The 20,828-nt window shown below is 42.6% G+C and overlaps 1 protein-coding gene across 3 annotated transcripts in view; it reads right to left on the bottom strand.

Annotated features, from left to right (window-relative positions):
* kalrna (kalirin RhoGEF kinase a) overlaps positions 1-20,828 on the bottom strand; it is a 185,556-nt gene that overhangs the window by 99,542 nt on the left and 65,186 nt on the right. For all 3 annotated transcript variants that reach the window (XM_030787300.1, XM_030787301.1, XM_030787303.1), the window contains exons 2-7: positions 18,003-18,077; positions 16,518-16,632; positions 2,954-3,146; positions 2,534-2,707; positions 1,954-2,292; positions 913-1,035 (exon numbers count right to left, since the gene is read on the bottom strand). In XM_030787300.1, coding sequence (XP_030643160.1) covers positions 913-1,035; positions 1,954-2,292; positions 2,534-2,707; positions 2,954-3,146; positions 16,518-16,632; positions 18,003-18,077 — 1,019 coding nt within the window. The remainder of the gene's footprint in view (positions 1-912; positions 1,036-1,953; positions 2,293-2,533; positions 2,708-2,953; positions 3,147-16,517; positions 16,633-18,002; positions 18,078-20,828) is intronic.

Here is a 20,828-nt window from a genome sequence, read left to right as displayed (position 1 = left end):
TAGGGAAGTTTGAGATGATCCTGAATCTTAAGGTGAACAGTATGTACGTTTTTGAGGTGTTACACCACACCTTTGGTGTCTTCCAAAGATCTTACCTCTGACCCCTAACCTTGGCCTTCACCTAACCCAATCTAAGCTTTGTTTGGTCAATCATCAGTTATTTCTCAGGCTAACCAAGGGAGAACTCAAATCACACAGAAGTTCACAATGAATGAGAACAATCCCTAGTAAAATAAGAGTCAGGTTTTAGAGAACAATCCCTAGTAAAATAAGAGTCAGTTTTTAGAGAACAATCCCTAGTAAAATAAGAGTCAGTTTTTAGAGAACAATCCCTAGTAAAATAAGAGTCAGGTTTTAGAGAACAATCCCTAGTAAAATAAGAGTCAGTTTTTAGAGAACAATCCTTAGGAAAATAAGAGTCAGGTTTTAGAGAGTAAAGTGTGGTAAGGTGACATGCATTACGTACCCTGACGGACCTTATTTTATAAGAAGTGACTTGTTTACTGTACATTATCTTTTTTCCATGGCAATTAAACCTAAAATTATCTTTCAAAGTAAGCTTTTAAATTTATTTAATTAAGGTGTTTTATTCTTTAATAGCTTCACTAAATGTTGTTCTACTCTAAATGTCTGGGAATTAGCTCTGTGGTGTATTTTGTATCAATACATCACATGTATCCTCATCACATGCTCCAAACTGATTACTCTAAATAGCGGTAATATGTTAGTTACCACAAACACAAACAAGCTAATTTAGGTTTATTTCCTCTGTCCCAGGAAGTCTCCTGTTGAAGTACTGTCCAACATAGAATGTCACAGAAATGAACACTGTTAGACATCAGTAGGGTGTACAATAGACTTTAGCATACATTCCTGAGTGAGTCGCCATTACAGCTTGTCAGTCCAACGTACCATAGAGTTCATGGCGAAGTGGTTGTGTTGTGTCTGGAGGTCCACAGTATGCTCAGAACTCACTCCAATCTCAGTGTGGCTTTGAAGAAACAGCTCCTTATTGTGACTGATCCAGTCAAACATCTACACAGAGAACACAGAGCAAATGAACAGCATGTCAAAGTGGACAAGACAGATGCATAGACTTTTGACAAATCAAAGTTAAGCGATTCCCATGGGATAGGATACATTAGATTTAGCCTCCTGTCTCCTGTTTAGCCTCCTGTCTCTAGTCTCCTGTTTTTTCTTTGTTTTTGTTTTTTTGGACTGGGCTTGTAGAATAGGGAACAGAATCTCCATGACTGCACACACACACGCTGTGAGCAGTGAATTTAATCTCTGCATTTAACCCATCCTATACACCCAGTAGTGAGCACACACACACCAGGCGCAGGAACAGTGGGCAGTGCGCCCGGACCTGGGGGCAGTTGGGGGGTTAAGTGCCTTGCTGAGCCGTGGAAGCAGATCACCCACTCCCTCCGCCCACATTTTTCCTGCCGGTCCAGGGGACTGAACGGGCGACCTTCCGGTTCCAAGCCCGTTTTTCTAACCCTTAGGCCGCAGCAGGTTTTGCCTAAGTTTTAAGGAGCATAAACGATCGAATAACCAAACTCAGGCCAATTAAAGAAGACCAAAAAGCATACTTAATAAAAGAATCCAGGTTGTTTTCACATTGTATATTTACTTTTAAAAGTTCTTCTTATTGTTCTTTTCTCAGTCCACTTTCCATTCACAGTCTTTTGTAGGATAACTCAGATGTTCAGTATATTGAATTATGAACACCACTGCCCCCCCATAAGAATGAACATTTTAATGGACCTGGTTATGAAATGTGCTCTGAGTATCATAAGTATTGTGCAAACGTGCTCTCAGTCTCATACACAGACCAAAAACCAACGGACCCCCTGTTACATTTAACATTCAGTCCTCTGCTCTTACCCTCACATTACCATTAACCCTTGCAGCCATTAAGGCTCAGTTCATGTTCACAGTGTCTCTCACCTTCTCTGCATCCTGCTCAAAGAGGCGTAATTGGAAGCACTGGTCCAGTTTGAGCTTACGTAGGTGCCACATCTGATGGAGGTGCTGGCGGGTGGAATGCAGCTTGTCCAACAGGCTTGCAATCTTTGGCACCAGGCTCTGGAAGTCGGCACTACCAGAGATGCAGTTTCTCCCAGAAAAGCCATCACTGGAGCGAATACACTGCAGCAGCCTCTGGCCCTCACAGTCCAGCTCTTCTACTGGAGCCTTCATGACTTTCTTCTTTAACTGGGTGTGTTCGTCAATAAGGCGCCGTGAGCCCTCCACATCCACAGGAAACTCCTTCTTGGCCAGCAACTCCTGTGGGCGCAATTACAAGATTCAAAGAGTAGGCAACTGGCTTTGATAATTAAACAGAAATGAAGGGATCTATAGAAGAGATATTTTCCAAAAGAAGCTGTTCTCTTTAGTTCTACAAATGGCTAAAAATAATTGTTTATCATTAAATACCACAGTGAGCAGTTCATTTTAAATGTAAGGAATGTCTACTGATTTTTTAAAAAACCTTTCCTTTTCCTGTTCCTGTGCCTTACACCCATACCTGCAGATCCTCTAGACGGGAGAGGAGGTGCACAGCGCTGCTCATGAACTCCTCCAGCGACAACCGAAGCTCCATCCACTCCTCATGGTCGTATTCCAGAGAGCCCTCAAAATCATCCGTCAGCTGAGATGGATCCACCAGCTTTGTCAGACCCTCCACTGACACCATGTTAGTCTGTCAGCACCAAGCAATAAAGAGAATGACATTACCTTACTCAATACCACAGTGTTCCTCTGTTTCGAATTAGGAAACAGATGCTATGGAATCACCAGGCTAGCACCAGGCTAGCATCTACTGCAGCTTTACCCTCTGTCTTATGCTAAACAAGGAACTGGTTCCCTGTTGACCTTTACAACAATCTAAATGCACTACTACTGGGAATATAATACTGTTCCCTGTTCATGCTACCCTGCTGGGTACCTCAAAAGTGAACTTGGCACTGCCAAAGTTGGTCTTCTGTTTCTGCCAGAAGTTGTCTGGTTTGATGATGAGAGCGATGCAGATCTCTGCTGGGAAGGCCTCCTGGAGTGTCTTCAGTAAAGGCTTAATCAGATCCCATTTGGAGCCACGCATGTCAATGATGACGGTGAAGCCCCGTTTACACACGTCCTCACTGCCAGAGGGGATGAGAGGAATGATGCTTTTTAGACATTCTCATACACAGAGAAACATCTAACAACATTCAGCACACTCGACAATCGGGCAGCCAAGTCACGCAGAGACATTAATGAGGACTTCTTGTTTTATGTCCAAACTCCAATAAGTATGAAATTACACTTCTGACCCTCAGATGGATCAGAGGAATTACTTTGTTACTGTGAATTAAAAAGTCCAAATGTAACCTTTTTCAGATGAAATTACTTGCACATTAACCTTGAATATCTCCCAAATGCTTATCTAGTTATCAGTGTTTATCCATATTTCCTGTACTTTGTAAAGTCTAGAGGTTGTAACACACTACAAATTCTATTTTAAACACTGCTTTGAAAGTCAATCATGGCAAATTGGTAGATAAACACAAGTCAACGTTGCCTTGATCCACTCCTTGTCCTTTCAAGGTCTCTTCTGAGGTACTGCTACAGAGAACACAATGTGAATTTCTCTGCACATATTTCTCTCTGTACGAAAGTGAGAGACCCACACGACTGTGGAAACTTTGGATGTTACTGTCGATCTATGAGTTCTGGACGAACGTACTTGGCACATCAAAACATCCGTTGTACAAAGTGCAGGCGAGTCCTCACAGATCGCGAACGACAGATAAATTCTCATTTTCTAACCTGGAAATTAGCAGTACATCTGCAACCAGTTTCTGGACTGTCAGAACCAGTGGTTTGCACATGGATGACATACCATCATAGTTGTGACCATACTTCACAGATATACTTTCTTACAACACACTTATCATAACATTATCACTATCCGAACCACAGAGCCCTAAGCGCATGGGAGGATTACAGGATTATCACTCTCCGAACCTCTCCGAACAACACTATCTGAACCACAGAGCCCTAAAAGCACGGGGGGATTACAGAATTAAAGGATTATCGTGTGGAAGCCTCAGATGGAGCAGAAGGAAGACTACACGGCTAAAGGGAAGTGCGTGTATTCACCACTTCTCGGACAGCACGTGTGTGTATTCACCACTTCTCGCACAGCACGGACACACACTGCTCCATAATCACAGCACGGACACACACTGCTCCATAATCACAGCACAGACAAACACTGCTCCATAATCACAGCACAGACACACACTGCTCCATAATCACAGCACGGACACAAGCTGCTCCATAATCACAGCACAGACACACACTGCTCCATAATCACAGCACGGACACAAGCTGCTCCATAATCACAGCACAGACAAACACTGCTCCATAATCACAGCACGGACACACACTGCTCCATAATCACAGCACAGACACACACTGCTCCATAATCACAGCACAGACACAAGCTGCTCCATAATCACAGCACAGACAAACACTGCTCCATAATCACAGCACAGACAAACACTGCTCCATAATCACAGCACGGACACACACTGCTCCATAATCACAGCACGGACACAAGCTGCTCCATAATCACAGCACGGACACACACTGCTCCATAATCACAGCACGGACACACACTGCTCCATAATCACAGCACAGACAAACACTGCTCCATAATCACAGCACAGACACAAGCTGCTCCATAATCACAGCACAGACAAACACTGCTCCATAATCACAGCACAGACAAACACTGCTCCATAATCACAGCACGGACACACACTGCTCCATAATCACAGCACGGACACACACTGCTCCATAATCACAGCACGGACACACGCTGCTCCATAATCACAGCACGGACACACACTGCTCCATAATCACAGCACAGACACAAGCTGCTCCATAATCACAGCACAGACACAAGCTGCTCCATAATCACAGCACAGACACAAGCTGCTCCATAATAACAGTGACTTTCGGTCCATGTCCCTACGGGTTCAGTCACAGATTGATAATTCAAAGCTGAAACTCTGGGTGTGTGTGTGTGCGCGCGTGTGTGCGTGTGTGAGAGAGAAAGAGCGAGGAAGCCCGGAGTAATGCTGGCTAAGGCTGCCACCAACACAACCATTAATTAATGAACAAAACTGTTGGCGACGTGACCCCCTCAGCAGAGGGAGAACAGTCAAAAATGTTTCAAATCCACTGTGATACCACAATCCAATACTTGTGACCCAGAAATGCAGTGAGAAATAAGAGCCACGTGCATTCTGCTGTAACCGGGGCATGAAAATAAGTGTCCTTTATGTAGACAAACTTTTACCAGCCTCCTGCTTCCAAAACCTGAAGAACACCAGCTGTGCAAGGTGTGAAAGGATGACAGCTTTGGGAATGAGTTTGGTTTCCGGTGGATGAGAACAGGAGAAACACAATATCTTTTTTTCCCCCCTGTGACAAAGTAAGTCAACTAGAGCCCTTGCAACTGTCTCACAGGGTCAACTCTTTAACCAGTGCCTTTCTCCAGGAGAAGGTCTGGACAGGTAGGGCATCTGCGACACCCAATGGTTTGGTCCTCGAAAAGGATGGAGACCAGCATCAATAGGACCCAGTAACTCTGAGTTAGCACAGACAGGAATCATGGGCCTGATATCCTAACTGCCCAGTGAGCAAGTGTCGTCAGTCCAGGGCTGGCCCAAGACAAAAGGGTGGATGCCTGGAGTGGAGCTGGGGGCAGAGGTGCCCTGAGAAATGGGCCCTGTTGAAGTTGGATTAGAAATACTGTCTGTAAGTCACCTGATCATGCCTCTTAACAGATTTTGCTTCCAGGCCAAAAAGCTGACCTAGGGCCAGCAGAAAAGCATAATGTTTCCCGTTTCAAATGTTAGGCAGGGGGAACTGAGTTTACAAACCTGGTTAAAAGACACTGGTAAACAATAAAGTGGTGTTAACAAAGTGGTTTTCATGTCTCTGTGGAAAGAGCAGAAAAAGGTAATAGTAGACAGAGGTTGCCTTACTCAGCTCTGGTGCTCTCACACTTTACGCCAGTTGGAAGCATCCAGATTTTCTCTCCTGTAACTGAACCCAGGTCAGCAAGAATAATAAACTACACATGTTGATTGACCTGGTCATCTCCTTTATGACGTCATGGAAAGTGCCAGAGACAAATGTCAACTGATTTTATATAATCAGTTACTCATCAGAGCAAAGCCCCAAACAACAAACCTGATGATCAGAGAGTTTCCGTGTGAGGGGGATGTGACAGGCAGCACATGCACTGACTGGTACAGAGCTGCTGAGTAAATAGCTGAGGGGGGCACTGCCACAGCAGGTCAATAAGATTGATTTCCCTTATGCTCAAAACCACAGCGGACCCTGTAACACAGGCATCTGACATCCAGTCATACAAACCTCACTCTCCCTTTCTTTTCTTTCCTTTTTTTAATGTTTGGGGATGTTTGTCAACGTGGCCTTTGTAAGCTGTGACACGCTCAGGAAAATAAGCTAGATGCTGTCACTCAACACAAGCATGTGGTTTACTCTCAACACAAGCATGTGGTTTACTCTCAGCACAAGCATATGGTTTACTCTCAACACAAGCATATGGTTTACTCTCAACACAAGCATGTGGTTTACTCTCAACACAAGCACATGGTTTACTCTCAACACAAGCATGTGGTTTACTCTCAACACAAGCATATGGTTTACTCTCAACACAAGCATATGGTTTACTCTCAACACAAGCATATGGTTTACTCTCAACACAAGCATGTGGTTTACTCTCAACACAAGCATGTGGTTTACTCTCAACACAAGCATATGGTTTACTCTCAACACAAGCATGTGGTTTACTCTCAACACAAGCATGTGGTTTACTCTCAGCACAAGCACGTGGTTTACTCTCAACACAAGCATATGGTTTACTCTCAACACAAGCATATGGTTTACTCTCAGCACAAGCACATGGTTTACTCTCAACACAAGCACATGGTTTACTCTCAACACAAGCATGTGGTTTACTCTCAACACAAGCATATGGTTTACTCTCAACACAAGCATATGGTTTACTCTCAACACAAGCATGTGGTTTACTCTCAACACAAGCATGTGGTTTACTCTCAACACAAGCATATGGTTTACTCTCAACACAAGCATGTGGTTTACTCTCAGCACAAGCATGTGGTTTACTCTCAACACAAGCATGTGGTTTACTCTCAACACAAGCATATGGTTTACTCTCAACACAAGCATGTGGTTTACTCTCAACACAAGCATATGGTTTACTCTCAGCACAAGCATGTATGTGGTTTACTCTCAGATTACAGTTAACTGAAGTGTGACTTGGTCTGCTTATGTACCTCACCTGGTTATAATCAAAATCCTGTCAAAACTCTGCTATTAAGGCATGTAATCCTAAAGACAAACTGAAATATAGGGGAGACAGAGCTTGTCTATGTCATCTGAGAGAAAATAAAACATTTTAGTCCACTGAGGGGGGAAAAGAGACTGGAAGATTCTGTTTTGTCTTTTCTGTATATCTGTCTGTACTTGGATAAAGGACCATAGCCAGCTATGAGATCACTGAGGTCCAGACCTTGATCATTTCATTAGATCTAAAAATAACATTTGAAGCCAAAAACAACTGGATAAAAAAATCAGTGGTTGAGAACTTCTCCTCCGAGAGTGCATGATTAATTCAGGTTAGACTTGTTATTTAGTGTCCGCTGTGTGTGAGAGAGGGCGTGAACACAGCCTCCTGCATCATCAGCACTTCTACTGACAGCAATTCGAATTTTGCTGTCAGCTGGCAGCGGCAGCGGTCTTGTGTGTGAACAGGCAGCATACCATATTGGCAGCATACCACTGTCATGGGCTCTGGTGGGATGTGACGTGACTAGCCCATCAGCCTTGGCTGCTTTCTACTGCTATTCTGTTTCCTTCCTGGTTAGGTTTATACATCCAATCTGTGTCAGTAAATGGGTAAAAACGGGTAAAACACAGCGACGATTGGCCATGTGTACACTTTTATTTGATTGGTAGCAGAAAAATATGAAAGCTTACCTTATTGCCTAGCAACTACCCAGCCTGGAGGTATGCCGTGGACATGCACATCCACAACCCCACCCTAAATTCAGCTGCTAGCTAGAGGTACCGTTAGTTTTCTTTAAAAAAAACAAACTTTATTTATTTTGTCGGTTTTGTGAAATGGAGAGAGAGACGGATGAGGAGGACAACAAAGCAAAATTGGACGAGCCACCAGCGTCAAAGAAAAAATTATTTACAGCGCTCAACTCAGACCAGGCGAAAAAGAGAAAAAAATTCTGAATGGGTAAAGGCCCACCCAAGGAGACCCGTTCTCCAGCACCTGTGTGGACAAATATAGGTAAGAGAGGCAATAAGGAGTCCTACAACTGTTAACACACTATATTTGCAAACCCCCACCCCACCCCAATTTTTTTTTCAGAGTGTCCTGGTTTTTTACAAAGCAAAGGTGGCAAACCCTACTCACACTGCAAACTCAGACTGTTTTAAAGCTGGCTAATCTCACACTGTTTTAAAGCTGGCTAATCTCACACTGTTTTAAAGCTGGCTAATCTCACACTGTTTTAAAACTGGCTAATCTCACACTGTTTTAAAGCTGGCTAATCTCACACTGTTTTAAAGCCTGGCTAATCTCACACTGTTTTAAAGCTGGCTAATCTCACACTGTTTTAAAGCCTGGTTAATCTCACACTGTTTTAAAACTGGTTAATCTCACACTGTTTTAAAGCCTGGTTAATCTCACACTGTAAACTCGCACTATTAACAGCATGGCTGTGTCCTGGCTTTGCTCATAAACACTCATTGACACTTATGTCACAGGCAGTCATGGCACACACACACACACATACATACACGCTCACACAAACACACGCATACAAACACACACACACACACACACACACACATACATACACGCTCACACAAACACACGCACACAAACACACACACACACATACACACACAAAGATAATAACACCCAAAGCCCTGACCTGTGGATTGCACAGCAAAGGGTAATAGCACAGTGTAGAGATTAAAGCTAATTCAGGGAAGCCTCAGTGTTCTCTGTTCCAGGCTCTGTCTTACACACAATGGCCCTCATTATCAATCTGACCACTGCAGATCATGGGGTTCATGAAACCTATGTATCTCGACAATCACAGCGTAAGAATGATTGGCTGTTGATAAATGTCGTGGCTGAAAACAGTCAACATTTCAATATCACACTCCTAAACATTCTCAGTTTAGAGGCCTCACTCCTAGAGTTTACGACATGGAGATGCATAATACTTCCAAGAGGAGAAACTTCTCTGACTTCGAAACAGAAACTGTAACGTTGCAAGTGCAATAGAACTAATCACATTGCAAATCGGTTTGCCTACCCCATCACTTTTAATGGCTCAGTTTTAATTGCTTGTAATTATGTGACCAGTGGCCTAGCCTAACAAGTAGGCTATCTAAAAATCAAAGACAAATTCATTTCACACCAAAAAATTGTTAACCCTGTTAACTGCAAACAATTTGAAAATACCTATGTAGGGGCCAGATTTGAGTTAAAACTTATTTTCCTTGAGAGATGCTTATATTTTGATTTAGATTCATTGGCTTTTGGCTCAAGACTTTTATTTTGACATTTCTCACAAGATACCTCAGCAGTTAAGATGGCGTCTTCCATGTGCACAGGTGGAGCCTCACAGTTTAGACACGGGAAGATGCTGGTGAACAAACAGTTTTTTACCATTTACACACTCACATGCTTACACTCTGTACTGCTTCTTTGCTTATATACTTCTATATATGCTTATATACTTATATACTTCTACAAACTCAGTTTAATGTGCCATTTTTGAATGCTCTGGACCTTTTGAAACCTTTTTTTACTTTGAATTTTCAACCCTTCAAGCAAATTTGATTTAAATCACTGTGTATCACCTGCCTGCATACCTGTCTGCTTGCCTGCCTACCCCTTTGCCTGCCTGCCTGCCTGCCTGCTCACCTCTCTCCCACCATCACTGAACACAGGTTTGACTCGCAGCCGAATACAGTGCCTACCAGAAAGCGTGTAACAACTGGAACAGCGTCCAAAACTAGATTTAATTTTTTGGTCACTACAAAAGTAAAAAACTTCGTTCACCAGCGTCTTCCAGTGTCTAAACTGTGAGGCTCTACCTGTGCACATGGAAGACACCATCTTAACTGCTGGGGTATCTTGTGGCAAAAGCAAAGTCTCAAGCCAAAGCCCAGTGAATCTAAATCAAAATATAAGCGTCTCTCCAGGAAAATAAGTTCGTACTCAAATCTGGCTCCTACATCCCCTTATAGCAACCGCGTGGAGCAAGCCATAACAAAAAAGGAGCCGTTACTCCTTTTACATATTTACATTCCCAACTGAAAAACATTCCATTCTAATTCCAGAATTCGAGTAAAGTGTATGCACATATCAGTGGATGTGTACGTGATGCAGATGGATGCACGTGCACATGCAAGAGCCTCATTTAGCCTTTTGGCTGCTATCCTCTACTAAAAGGCAAATCTTGTTGACGGGCCTAGTAGCTGGTTTGTCTTGGTCTGTAGTCGTACACTACGGACCAGACCTTTGGAATCACATATGGCTTCAATGACTCCATGAGCCTCGTGGTGCTGCAGCATCAGCTACCAATACAATGTCTCCTGGACAGAAATTGAGCTTGACACTGGGCGGAAGAAACTGTTGTATCCAGCATGTCCAAAAAAGGTCAGCAATGTACTGTATTTGTAGCCATCGTCTTCTAACATATAAATCCTGTTTTCCAAATAACCCTGGTGGTAATATAGGTTGGACCTTGAGCTGGAGTAAGTGATTGGGGGTAGTGGTTCCAGGACATTGGGATCAACTGAAACAGCATCTAAAACTGGATTTAATTTTTTGGTTACTACAACCTATGTATGTTGGGGATATATGACACATAATCGATGTAGGCCTTTACAAAACAGAATATTTTGCCCTAGGCTCCATATTTTTAAGTGATGAATATGAGGCTGCATATCTTTAGATGCCAGTCAGAATATACGGTCTAATAACGATTCTCCGACTCAGTCAGAATATACGGTCTAATAACGATTCTCAGACTCAGTCTGATTTCCTATGCTGTACCGCAAATCCAAGGCTCGAAAACTTGCATACACGAGTTGAGACCTGATGTGAGATTTGATCGTAGCCTCTGCTCATGTCCACATTGATAAATGCAGGGATTTGCGTGGAAATGACCATACGCCCAGTTTTCCATTGTACATTCATTTCATAAATGAGGGCCAATGTCTTCACATAGTCTGTGGAGATGCTCTCTGACTGACAGGACTGTGGATGATTTGTAGAAAGAATTACCCAGACTATAAGGATAAACTAACACTGTTCTGTTCACACTGCTAATATATAGGACAGCAGGGAAGCACAGTGTGAACAGGTCTCAGTTTAAGGTGGTCAAAAGCTCCTTTAGGAGCAATAGGAGAGAATGTCATCACACTTTATGAAATCTTGGTATTATAATCTCAAACATAGCATCAGTGACTGTCAGCGAGGTCCCACTGCGAGCTGTGTGGTGAAAAAAGGAAACCTTCTAACTCACACATAAATGTACAGCATTGGTCCCCAGTTACTCTTCAGTGAGGACCGAATTCAACCAACCACACAAACCCAAGGGCCAATGTGTCAGCCCCATGCAGAGTCATAATGCAGCTGCCCTATTATTATTATTATTATTATTATCATTATTATTATTATTATTATTTCAGTTAGGCAGGGCTAATTCATTAGGTAGGGCTGACTTACCATGCAGTGTAGATGTAGTTTTATGGATGGTGGTAACAGAGTAATTGTGTGTCATTAGGTAGGGCTGACTTACCATGCAGTGTAGATGTAGTTTTATGGATGGTGGTAACAGAGTAATGACTTACCATGCAGTGTAGCTGTAGTTTTATGGATGGTGGTAACAGAGTAATGACTTACCATGCAGTGTAGATGTAGTTTTATGGATGGTGGTAACAGAGTAATGACTTACCATGCAGTGTAGCTGTAGTTTTATGGATGGTGGTAAGAGAGTAATGACTTACCATGCAGTGTAGCTGTAGTTTTATGGATGGTGGTAACAGAGTAATGACTTACCATGCAGTGTAGCTGTAGTTTTATGGATGGTGGTAACAGAGTAATGACTTACCATGCAGTGTAGCTGTAGTTTTATGGATGGTGGTAACAGAGTAATGACTTACCATGCAGTGTAGCTGTAGTTTTATGGATGGTGGTAACAGAGTTACCATGCAGTGTAGCTGTAGTTTTATGGATGGTGGTAACAGAGTAATGACTTACCATGCAGTGTAGCTGTAGTTTTATGGATGGTGGTAACAGAGTAATGACTTACCATGCAGTGTAGATGTAGTTTTATGGATGGTGGTAACAGAGTAATGACTTACCATGCAGTGTAGCTGTAGTTTTATGGATGGTGGTAACAGAGTAATGACTTACCATGCAGTGTAGCTGTAGTTTTATGGATGGTGGTAACAGAGTAATGACTTACCATGCAGTGTAGCTGTAGTTTTATGGATGGTGGTAACAGAGTAATGACTTACCATGCAGTGTAGATGTAGTTTTATGGATGGTGGTAACAGAGTAATGACTTACCATGCAGTGTAGCTGTAGTTTTATGGATGGTGGTAACAGAGTAATGACTTACCATGCAGTGTAGCTGTAGTTTTATGGATGGTGGTAAGAGAGTAATGACTTACCATGCAGTGTAGATGTAGTTTTATGGATGGTGGTAACAGAGTAATGACTTACCATGCAGTGTAGCTGTAGTTTTATGGATGGTGGTAACAGAGTAATGACTTACCATGCAGTGTAGCTGTAGTTTTATGGATGGTGGTAACAGAGTAATGACTTACCATGCAGTGTAGCTGTAGTTTTATGGATGGTGGTAACAGAGTAATGACTTACCATGCAGTGTAGATGTAGTTTTATGGATGGTGGTAACAGAGTAATGACTTACCATGCAGTGTAGCTGTAGTTTTATGGATGGTGGTAACAGAGTAATGACTTACCATGCAGTGTAGCTGTAGTTTTATGGATGGTGGTAAGAGAGTAATGACTTACCATGCAGTGTAGATGTAGTTTTATGGATGGTGGTAACAGAGTTACCATGCAGTGTAGCTGTAGTTTTATGGATGGTGGTAACAGAGTAATGACTTACCATGCAGTGTAGCTGTAGTTTTATGGATGGTGGTAACAGAGTAATGACTTACCATGCAGTGTAGCTGTAGTTTTATGGATGGTGGTAACAGAGTTACCATGCAGTGTAGCTGTAGTTTTATGGATGGTGGTAACAGAGTAATGACTTACCATGCAGTGTAGCTGTAGTTTTATGGATGGTGGTAACAGAGTAATGACTTACCATGCAGTGTAGCTGTAGTTTTATGGATGGTGGTAACAGAGTAATGACTTACCATGCAGTGTAGCTGTAGTTTTATGGATGGTGGTAACAGAGTAATGACTTACCATGCAGTGTAGATGTAGTTTTATGGATGGTGGTAACAGAGTTACCATGCAGTGTAGCTGTAGTTTTATGGATGGTGGTAACAGAGTAATGACTTACCATGCAGTGTAGCTGTAGTTTTATGGATGGTGGTAACAGAGTAATGACTTACCATGCAGTGTAGCTGTAGTTTTATGGATGGTGGTAACAGAGTAATGACTTACCATGCAGTGTAGCTGTAGTTTTATGGATGGTGGTAACAGAGTAATGACTTACCATGCAGTGTAGATGTAGTTTTATGGATGGTGGTAACAGAGTTACCATGCAGTGTAGCTGTAGTTTTATGGATGGTGGTAACAGAGTAATGACTTACCATGCAGTGTAGCTGTAGTTTTATGGATGGTGGTAACAGAGTAATGACTTACCATGCAGTGTAGATGTAGTTTTATGGATGGTGGTAACAGAGTTACCATGCAGTGTAGCTGTAGTTTTATGGATGGTGGTAAGAGAGTAATGACTTACCATGCAGTGTAGATGTAGTTTTATGGATGGTGGTAACAGAGTAATGACTTACCATGCAGTGTAGCTGTAGTTTTATGGATGGTGGTAACAGAGTTACCATGCAGTGTAGCTGTAGTTTTATGGATGGTGGTAACAGAGTAATGACTTACCATGCAGTGTAGCTGTAGTTTTATGGATGGTGGTAACAGAGTAATGACTTACCATGCAGTGTAGATGTAGTTTTATGGATGGTGGTAACAGAGTTACCATGCAGTGTAGCTGTAGTTTTATGGATGGTGGTAAGAGAGTAATGACTTACCATGCAGTGTAGATGTAGTTTTATGGATGGTGGTAACAGAGTAATGACTTACCATGCAGTGTAGCTGTAGTTTTATGGATGGTGGTAACAGAGTTACCATGCAGTGTAGCTGTAGTTTTATGGATGGTGGTAACAGAGTAATGACTTACCATGCAGTGTAGCTGTAGTTTTATGGATGGTGGTAACAGAGTTACCATGCAGTGTAGCTGTAGTTTTATGGATGGTGGTAAGAGAGTAATGACTTACCATGCAGTGTAGATGTAGTTTTATGGATGGTGGTAACAGAGTAATGACTTACCATGCAGTGTAGCTGTAGTTTTATGGATGGTGGTAACAGAGTAATGACTCACCATGCAGTGTAGCTGTAGTTTTATGGATGGTGGTAACAGAGTAATGACTTACCATGCAGTGTAGCTGTAGTTTTATGGATGGTGGTAACAGAGTTACCATGCAGTGTAGCTGTAGTTTTATGGATGGTGGTAACAGAGTAATGACTTACCATGCAGTGTAGCTGTAGTTTTATGGATGGTGGTAACAGAGTTACCATGCAGTGTAGCTGTAGTTTTATGGATGGTGGTAACAGAGTAATGACTTACCATGCAGTGTAGATGTAGTTTTATGGATGGTGGTAACAGAGTAATGACTTACCATGCAGTGTAGCTGTAGTTTTATGGATGGTGGTAACAGAGTAATGACTCACCATGCAGTGTAGCTGTAGTTTTATGGATGGTGGTAACAGAGTAATGACTTACCATGCAGTGTAGCTGTAGTTTTATGGATGGTGGTAACAGAGTAATGACTCACCATGCAGTGTAGCTGTAGTTTTATGGATGGTGGTAACAGAGTAATGACTCACCATGCAGTGTAGCTGTAGTTTTATGGATGGTGGTAACAGAGTAATGACTCACCATGCAGTGTAGCTGTAGTTTTATGGATGGTGGTAACAGAGTAATGACTCACCATGCAGTGTAGCTGTAGTTTTATGGATGGTGGTAACAGAGTAATGACTCACCATGCAGTGTAGCTGTAGTTTTATGGATGGTGGTAACAGAGTAATGACTCACCATGCAGTGTAGCTGTAGTTTTATGGATGGTGGTAACAGAGTAATGACTTACCATGCAGTGTAGCTGTAGTTTTATGGATGGTGGTAACAGAGTAATGACTCACCATGCAGTGTAGCTGTAGTTTTATGGATGGTGGTAACAGAGTAATGACTTACCATGCAGTGTAGCTGTAGTTTTATGGATGGTGGTAACAGAGTATTTGTGTGCAGTCGTCACATGTGCAGTCTTTTTGTGCGACTCTGATTTTACAGTAGCTGTCATTGAAGTGACTGTGGCGTGTTTTAAAGCACTTTGTTTTCTATCAGCCACCCACCATTAGACGGCAGCAGTCTGAGAGCACAGCAGACAAGTTGGCGTAGCACCAGTATGGTCCGATAAAATAAAACAAAACTGGTCTTTCCAGTCAAAACTGAACTGTCTGTTTTCACTATCAACTTAAGACATTTTAGCATTGACCATGGCTTTTATGTAAACAACACGCTCATGCACAGTGTTTGTTTTCAATGGTGAATGAATGAACTGTAGGTTACCCATGCCTCTGATTCAGTGTTGGTGGCAGATAGGCTTAGCCTGTGTAGTCATACATATGTACACAGGGCTGTGGGTTGGCAGCGAGCCAACAGTTTGACTCTCTGGCTACCTTAGGGAACCCCTGATGTAGAGTATGTGAAATGCAGGCCTTTGGGCACTGTTTCTGTTTTCTCTATACGTCAGCAGTGCTGCATGCTCTTTGGCAGTACAGCAGTGAGAGGACTGATACAGCCATGTTTTAAACTCTGACTCAGTGGATACACACACTGCCCATCCCATGTGCTGAGACACCCGTGTGTTATGGCAGTATGAACAGAGAGGACTCTTACAGGTGGAGACTCTATGACTCTGTCCCAGGGCTTGAGCATTGAGCAGAATTGTGTGATTATCAATGTAAAGCAGACAGGTGTGACAGTGAACTGTGTAATCTTTCATTACATGAATGCAGTAGGCAGAAGTGTAGTCATTAATTAGATGATTCCATCAGTCTTGTTTTGCTGATTTGAATGGACAGGTGTGTAAGTAGTAATCACCTGGGTACAGTAGACAGGTACGTCACCAGCCTCCTCAAGTCCTCCTGCTTTATTCGGTCATGGTTACTTCTCGCAGGGAAAGTCAGGATGGGGCCTCCTCTCTTATCCCGACCCCCTGAAATGATGATGCAATTTAATGAGCATGCCATAGCACTGATCTCTCTCTCCTCCACTCTTCCATTCTGATTTCTCGTTATCTGCACATTAGAATCACATGCCCATACCAGAGGAAGGAGCAATCACTGTGTGTGTGGAGAACTTGACAGGACTGTGATTTGCGCTGCATAACTGAACTGTCTTTACTGTGGCACTTGAGGAGCAGAGAGAGATGGAGTGAGACAGAGAGTGTGGGAAACCGAGTTAACCAGAGCAACTGAGAGGCAAAAAGAAAAGAAAAAAGAGAAGGGAAAGGCAAATGAAAAGACAGGAACGGGAGCTGAAGAACAGACACACATGGATGGACAGATGGACAGAGAGAGAGAGAGAGAAGACAGAGATAGAGAGAGAGAGAGAGAGAGAAGAGCAACAGACGATAAGAAGAACGTAGAGTGGAACAGAGGGACTGAAAGATGGGTGCATAAGTCAGACAAGGACAGTAAGAGAGGGAGTAAAGGAGAGAGAGAGAGGAGCAGGCACAGGCAGGGAGCAGTCCAGCTGGGAGATCTCCAGTGAGACATTTAGAGAGTGCTCCAGTGCCAGCTGTCCCAGCCCCTCCCTCAGTCACACTAAAAGACCCCTCACATTACGGAGAACTTCCCCACTCTGTCATCCCCATGAAAACCCAGCCCTAAGGCTACCTCTGACCCAGAGCCATGCCAGGAGAGTTTATCAGAGAAACTCTGCACTGCAAAGAGCATTTAGTTCAATTAGATTAGACAGAATCCATTTAATATGAATGTTTTGTTCTAATGAGCTATCAAACCTTTTATTTACTGAATGTTGGGTTGGGTGTAAACATTGTCAGTGAGATTAAATACATATGTGTTAGAGCTGGACTGGACTGAGCATTTTATGAAAAGTTTACATCCCTTATTGTACATATCACAACATCCAGTATTTTAAGGAGAATTTTACTCTAAAATAGTCAGTCCAACTCTGTGTTCAGCACTAAATGCCAGTCTGATCCTCCTAAATGATTGGGTTGATCAGATTAGTCTTCACATAAAAAAACAAACAAACAAACAAAAAAAACAGAGTCTACAAAAAAATAATTGTGTAATTATGGTGTAAAAAATAGTGTAGCATGCATAGTACTGAAACAAAGTTTCAAGGTAATGACATGTTATACAAAACCTTCCAACACACGCAATTGTCCAACCACAGTTGAAATTATCAGTAACCTGTGCTGTGGATAGCCTCTCAATATTTCTCACTGCTGCAAGCCTAACTGAATGACTAGAAGGACTTGTATAAAAAGTCTTTTGAGAAAAGACCAGATCATTCTCTCATTACCCAGAATGCCTCAGAGGGGAGTCATATACTCACCTGACACAAAAGCCACCTTCTCTCTCAGCACAGGCAGAATATCGGCCGCCCGGATTCCCTCAGACCTCAGTGCCCCTGCCGAGAAACAGGACAGTATTTACTCATCTTCACACTGTTAGTGCAGATTTACACCCCTCAGCAAAGAAAAACACACTCATACACGCGCACACACACACACACACGCTCACACGCTCACACATACACACACACACACGCACACTCATACACACACATACACACAGGCACACACACACACACGCACACACATACACACGCGCACACGCATACACACACTCATACACACACGCACACACATACACACACGCACACACACACACACACATACACACACGCACACACACACACACACACGCACACGCACACTCATACACTCATACACGCACACACACGCACACACTCAAACAGATACAGACACAGCTATTTTGGATTAAGTCTGTACCACAGTTGACAGGTATGCAAATGGACTTAATCATCAGGCTTTTGAATAAATCAACGTACACATCTCTGAGAAACACACAGTATAAGAACTATTACTGCATGCAAAAAAATGAATTCACATTGATTGCACATACAGTAACCATCATGTCCTGGAGAGAGGGATTAAAAAAAAACAGCATATGCACTGGCACTGTCTCTGTCAGAAGAATGCTTTGGAATGTGTCAGCCGGACTTCATACTGTCATCTTAATAATATATCATATCGTCATCATAATGGTATATCACAATAATATATCATATTGTCATCATGATGGTATATCACAATATCATATTGTCATCATAATGATATATCAAATATATCATATTGTATCATCCCATGAGTGACTATGGGTAAAAAAAAACCCCACATCACAGCTTCTACCTTCTCTAGCACAGAGAGAGAGAGTGAGAGAGAGAGAGAGAGAGAAAGAGAGAGAGGGAGAAAGAGAGAGAGTTTTAGTTTATCCAAGCCACGTAAGAAACTGGATCAGACAGGAGAGCTCTTCTCCAAGTCCTCCTAAGGCCCAGCGTCTGTTTCCCACCAGTGAACAGCACCATGAGTTTGTAAAGGATGTTTCATGGGGATAAGGTTTGGCACTTTCAGTAGGTTATGTGTATAATTGTGTTTATAATTGTGTGTCTGTGAGTGGACATGGTGATAAGGACAGGAGCTGAAAGAGTGGAAGGTAAACTGAAACTGAAACACCACCAGTGCCCATCAGTCATAACGGTCAGTGTAAAGGCCCATTGACTGGCCCATACTGACTCAGGTCACACCAACTTCAATTTAACTCAGATTGAATTATGTTGTTGGTGTCACTGGATTTACCATTAACCATCTTTACTACATTTCCAACCACAAAACCAAACCCAAATTTGAGGCAGTTCATCTCATTTGATACATTCTGGATTTGACATCCACTGGGACGGTGATCATCAGAGTTAAAGACTTCAGCAGCAGCACAGAAACTGAGAAACTCTCCACGGCTGCTCTCACTGACAAAAAGCTTACAATAAAACCTGGGCTGCCTTTGGACATATATTTCCAGTCTCCAAAATAACGCCAAATATAATTTCGTTTGTGTGTTCAGGATGGTGCTTCAGTGGCAAACCATACAGACCAGACAGACAACACACTGTTTCAGCTATAATTTGAGAGCATTAGTCAGGAGTCTAAAGTCGAAAGTTCAACGGGAACACAGGAGCAGGTTAAAATGCAGGAAATACACACTGTGAAAAGACTCGTGAATGCAGTTCATACACTCCGCACTGCATGGAGAAAAGTACCATTCCCTTCACACAGTATAAATCACAATCAGGTGCAGAGAAAACCACGATATGCCCCCCCCCCCCCCCCCAAAACTTCCACTTTGATTAAAGCTAAAATATATTGCAAAACTATCCATAATTGACATGCAAGTTGAAAAACTCACAATCATTTCGATCATTTTAAATAACAATAATCTTGGAAAATAGCGAATCCATTCATTCCTAACAATCAGGGCCCCACTAAAACACAGGTGTGGGCACAGGTGTGGGCTAGGATGCGCCGCACCACTAAGGGTACACCTACCACATTCAATACAAGCAAAGCTTCGCCGGTGCAGCAGTGCTAAGATATTAGAACAGTCATACAATACCATGGTGGCTGTGTTCCCAACCCACACTCATTCACAATAACACAGATCCCAAGACAGAAGAGGAGCCAGCATGGCCATCAAACATTGTGTTTGTGTAGGAGTCTCATTCCTCCTAACTTCCTCATCAGCTACAGGCAATTAGTAAGAATGTCCTCCAGTCAAACTTCAAATTTACTTGCAATACACAGAACACAAATAATCAGTGGGGACAGGTCCTCAAGTCTGTCTCTGATATGTTTTATTCTTTATTCGTTTAATCTTCAGTCTGAACGGCTGCATTAAAGCAGAAACCTTTCCTCCATAACCTGGCCTGCTCAAATTATAGCACTAAGTACTTACTTTCCGCTCAAACAATAAAGGAATGATCCTCTGTATTTACTTGAAAGTGTAACTGCCTGCTGGGTTCGGCACCTATTGCACACCTGTCTGGCCAAGAGGGGGTCTCCTCTCTCTGTGGTCCCTCTCAAGATTTCTGGGGAGTTTTTGGGGAGTTTTTTCTTGCCCGCCATGAGGATTAAGTCAGGGGGTGCCGTCCTGTTTTGATTTTGACTGTTGTGGCCTGTAAAGCCCTTTGAGACTGTAAACAGTGATACTGGGCTCTAAATAAACTTGAAACTTGACTCACACTTAAAAGTGAAGGAACTAAACTAGAGCATTTTCTCAGTCCTGCTTAGCACTGAATGATCAG

The sequence above is a fragment of the Chanos chanos genome, chromosome 10 (assembly GCF_902362185.1).
Source record: "Chanos chanos chromosome 10, fChaCha1.1, whole genome shotgun sequence".
Lineage (NCBI taxonomy): Eukaryota > Metazoa > Chordata > Actinopteri > Gonorynchiformes > Chanidae > Chanos > Chanos chanos.
This window is presented reverse-complemented; position numbering and strand designations above follow the sequence as displayed.